This window comes from Antrostomus carolinensis, unplaced genomic scaffold (genome assembly GCF_000700745.2).
Source record: "Antrostomus carolinensis isolate BGI_N321 unplaced genomic scaffold, ASM70074v2 scaffold10473, whole genome shotgun sequence".
In the NCBI taxonomy this organism is placed as follows: domain Eukaryota; kingdom Metazoa; phylum Chordata; class Aves; order Caprimulgiformes; family Caprimulgidae; genus Antrostomus; species Antrostomus carolinensis.
In genome coordinates, this window is record NW_010307293.1 from 29384 (window position 1) to 34096 (window position 4713).

At 38.8% G+C, this 4713-nt stretch overlaps 1 protein-coding gene across 1 annotated transcript in view; it reads left to right on the forward strand.

Moving 5' to 3' along the window:
* SATB1 (SATB homeobox 1) overlaps nucleotides 1-4713 on the forward strand; it is a 48617-nt gene that overhangs the window by 21502 nt on the left and 22402 nt on the right. The window contains exon 6 of the mRNA XM_029084353.1: nucleotides 7-41. Within this exon, the coding sequence (XP_028940186.1) occupies nucleotides 7-41 (35 nt within the window). The remainder of the gene's footprint in view (nucleotides 1-6; nucleotides 42-4713) is intronic.

A 4713-nucleotide genomic window follows, 5' to 3' on the forward strand; every position in this document is an offset into this window, starting at 1 on the left:
CTCAAGCACTGTTTGCAAAGGTTGCGGCAACTAAAAGCCAGGTAAAGTTCCCAGGGTGCAACAGCCTCCCTGTCTTGTGTGCTTTCCCCTTCCCTCCTCTGGTTTTTATCTGTTTCTGTGTGAGTTACAACGAGTGGCTGGGTTAGCACACCAGCTCCTTGCTGAGTCCGAAGGTAACATCTAGTTACCTTTGACTGGGCAGAGTTGAGAAGTGGCTTCCCGAGGCACATCCCTCCCTCTTGCTCGCCAGCAAGATGCCGTCTCTGCACGCCGGTGGGTCTTGCGCGGCTCAGAAGCATTGGGAACATCAGTTCTTAGCTGGCACGGATGTGCCAAGAGCTGTGTGTGAACTGTAAATATTGCTGCCAAATTCATCTCAAGGCTTGGTGTTTTGCAATTGTACGCGCTGTAAAGAGGAGCACTGGGGTTAATTTTTTTAGTGAAAATGCTTCATCAGAAACAGACCTGGGTGCAGGAGACCTGCTGGTGAGGCTGTGCATTGTGCAGGAGACCTGCTGGTGAGGCTGTGCATTGTGCAGGAGACCTGCCGGTGAGGCTGTGCATTGAGGTGGGGCAGCATTGTCCACATCAGAAACAAAAACCCAACAAATTACAGTTATGCACGTTACATCTCAGAAAACATATATAATCTTTGTGGAATACGCTGGCTGCTTGGTTACCTGCGTGTGTGCATACACGTATATTGCATATTCAGTTTTAAGCCTTTGTTATGTGGTTTCCTATTCTGTTTTCTTCAACTGAAGAATTTCTGTCAAGTTTAGTAGCAAGAGAGGGAAATCAGCAAGCACTTGTTGGGTGTGATTATCAGAAGCGACATGTCTTCTGAGAAAGATCACCAGAGCATGCAAAAGCATTGATTTAAGTGAGAATGTACTCAAGAAGCAAGTAAAGGAAAAATGTATAAAAAAAATGGGAAAGACTAAGATCACAGTTATACCAGCGCTTGAAAGAAATGGTAAAGGCACCAGTGCTTGCAATTTTGAATTTTTCATGTTGGATTAAATGTTAAGTCCGCTTAGTCACTGTTCCTTTACTTTTCTAAAATTGCTTCATAGAAAAATACAGCATCTTCCAGTGAAAGCTGATAATGATCAGTTACACCAGTGTTTCTTGGGCCGTCAGCATTTTAGTGCTGGTTTTCCTTTTAACTTCTCTTTAACTTTTGACTTCTGCGTTGTTCACGTTTTGGAGTTTAGTCCATTTCCATTGTACAGAAAGGATGTAGTCTCTTAAGTTATATGCTATAAGGAGCATTTAAAGGGATATTTTGGAAATGTTATATCAAAATGATTAAACTCAAGCTGTGGACTGTAAAAATTATAGCTTTATAGGCCACATGCCTGCCTACCCTTCAATCACTGTCAAAGTGATAATTTCTACAATAATATGTTTCTTTTATTGTTGGATTCTGAACACCAAGTGCTGTTTAAACATTAAACTGAATTGTTTATGTTAGTGCTGTACTCTGTGTGTCATACATCAGGCCACTATAATCTCCCATGGAATGTAAAAATTCTGTCATGAATCATGGCTTGTATATCGGAAATTACTGTAATTTTGATTGGAAATTACAGGCCTCTTGAAATGTTTCTAATTATGATAGAATGTTACAGCAGCTTCCAACCTGGGTGCTCCTCAGATGTCTTTATTTACACGTCAAGACTTGGGGTTAGAGAACTGTCCGTTTTCTACACGTTTCCATTGCAGTTCTCTGCAAAACTAAGGTATGAAGCCAATCTATCAGTCCACGTAATTTTGATCTGATCTGATTTGTGTAGTAGTGTATTTATTTAAGTGTGTAGTCTTAAAATTTCTAGGAGGGACAGCTCTTCCAAAAAAAACCGATGCTGACTTTAAAAGGGACAGGTAATCAAAGTGAAGCACAAAAGCTTCCAGAGGATGCGGTGCAGTTTTTTTAGAGTATTGGTATAAAATTTAGATCCTTGTACAAACTTTGCTACCAGATACAGAAAACAAACAACACCAAACACAGTGGTTCTTTTTCCTTTTATTGTGGAGATTATGCCTGTGTTCTCAGAGATTGTTTTTCTCCCAGATTTAAGCAATGCAAAGTTATGTGTTAAGCAAGCTTTCAGCTCTGTAGTTAGCCAAAGTCCCATTTGTAGTAGAAAGCTGCTTCACAGAAGTAACGTTTTAGGTAAAGTGGATGTGTTGAGTCTTCTCTAACCAGTTGACTACTAGGCAGCCAATTAATAAGCTTTAAATATGTAGCAAAGACACATATATTAAAGGAGATATCTGTACTGTAAAAAATTCTGTGTTGGAGCTTGTCAGTGGTACAGGAAAGTATTTCTTGGGGCAAAGAAGTCTCCCTTGCACAAAAAAGAGGCTTGTTCAAACATATCATTTAAGAGAACCTCTCTTGAGAGAGTTTCTTTTTGGTATGGGTTTTTTTTTATTATTATTGTTTTGGGATAGTGGTTTCCTGCTCAGAACTGGAAGTCATGGGATAATCGCTTCCAGTTATAGTGAAAAGTCTGGAGGACACATATTAGGAAATGATGTGTTGGTTAACAGTTTTGTTTTTAAAAATAACTAAAATTGAACATTGGTGCTCTTATTTTGGATATAAAAACTTGATTAATTCCTGAGTGTAGTCTGTCATTATGGTATAAAACAGTATGTGACCTAAACCAGCTCTGCTAATGGACAAAGATAGTAGTTTGCTTGAGGGCGGGTTTGTTTTTTGTTTTTGTTTTTGTTTTTTTTTTAAAGGAATTTATTTGGGTCAACATTAGATTGGGTGTTGAAGCAGCCAGCATCTGCAAGGTAGCTGGGCTTGCCTGAGCCGGGAGACTGCAGATAACATTCTGCTGACTAGAGCACTTTGTACGGAAGAGATATTAAATGATGTGATACAGAAGTTTCTATTTAGGTAGTGCCAAGGTAAAAACCGAGGCTCTTCCCTTTTGCTGTGTTAGTGCCTTTGGCAGCAGTTACCTAATTCACAGAGGACCACATGTGGGCCTGATGCTCAACAAACCAGCTGGCTCCAGGGGCTCAGTGCGGTGGAGGTCATAGCACAGGGCCAGGAGGGGGTGACAGGAGCAGGATGAGATTGCAGTGACATTACTGACACTATGCTCTGGCTTAGGTGAGTGATGATTTGCATACTTGTAGTTTCACGGTGTGCTTTGCTGGTGGCTTGTTGACTTTCCCAAAGAAAAGGGACTATCTCGCACATGGGTTTGAATGAGTTTAGGGACTTGGCTAGAAGATTCCTTCAAATGTTTTATTCTTTTCATGTATAGAAATGTATGCATTCTGTATATTTTTAAAGTTTATATGTTTTAAGGATTGATGTATTATATGCAGAATAAATTCAAATTCTGTTAAATTCAAATTCTGTTATTTCCTCCCCCATTGCTTTAAAAGTTAGTATGGTTATATTGAGGAGCTAAGGAAGATATTATAATTCAAATTGCTTGAATATATCATATCGTTGAGGATTTTTAGAATTGCAATTAGCAAAACACCTAACATCAGTACTTAAAATCTTACATTTTTATTGCAAGTTGTCTACCTGATAGGTCTAGCTATTTTTTTGTTAGGTTATGTTGAAAAGAGAGCTTTAGAAAAGTGCGTGCAAACGGAAGACAGAAAGGTTTACCAAGTGCTTTGTGGCTGCTCCCAGGTTGTTGTTTTTCAGTGGCAGGATAGCAATACTAACAAAATTGTTTGCTAAAATTTAATCAGCACACCTGAATTAGTCAAAATGAAAAGAATCCACACATATATAAATTTGTGTCACATGCATTACTTTTACAATTTAATCATATTGGGGTTTTATTCAATTTATAACCCGACAGTCTGATTCAAGTAATTATGAAAGCACATTCTTAATTTCGTTATTTCAAACAAACAAAAAAAAGTTGATTTGTGTAATGATCATTAAGGCATCATGGTTCAGTAACTGTGCATTGGTTACAATGTTTTCATGTGGGAGCCAGGGGTGAGTTTTTTTCTTGATGGTGACAGATGCTGAAATCTAATTTTATTCCATAAAAACAGACAAACAAACAAAAACCCACCAAACCTAGGAGCCCTGAGAGATAAGGCAAGTAGAGACTTATAGTGCTCCTGTATGTTTGCTGTGTTTTAAGAAGCTACATTTATGTTCATGGCTTATGCTGAAGAGCTGTGGCCTGCACATGCTAATATGGAACAGGGAAAATCAGCTTACATTGCTAAAGCTTTCTTAAATTTAGGAAATTACAGTTTGCAAAAAGTGAAGCAATATTAAGTTCGGTGACTCGGAGAGTCCCATGCACTACAGTGTAAGGCCCTTAGCCTGCTTTATTATAGCGAAATAACTTTATAGTAGAAAAATAGGTAAAATTGATGCTTTTCTGCAGTGTCAATCCTGCCAATTACTGTGCCAGGTAGGTGTCAAATGCCCTCCCTTCTCACCAAATAAAAATACCTATACTACCTATAAGTTGAAAGCGAGACACTTGGCTCTCCCAGAATCATGCTCTGATTTTAATTTTAGTATAAAACTAATGGAGTACTACCCATACCTCCAGAAACCTCCTGTAATTACAAAGAGTTTTGACCCGTTACTTCTGAGCTGTTGCACCATGTTGCACAATTTCCTGTCCTTCTGTCCCCATCTTTCACTTTGGTTAGGCAGTTAGCCCCATGGAAATGAGGAGTTTCACATGCAGAGCA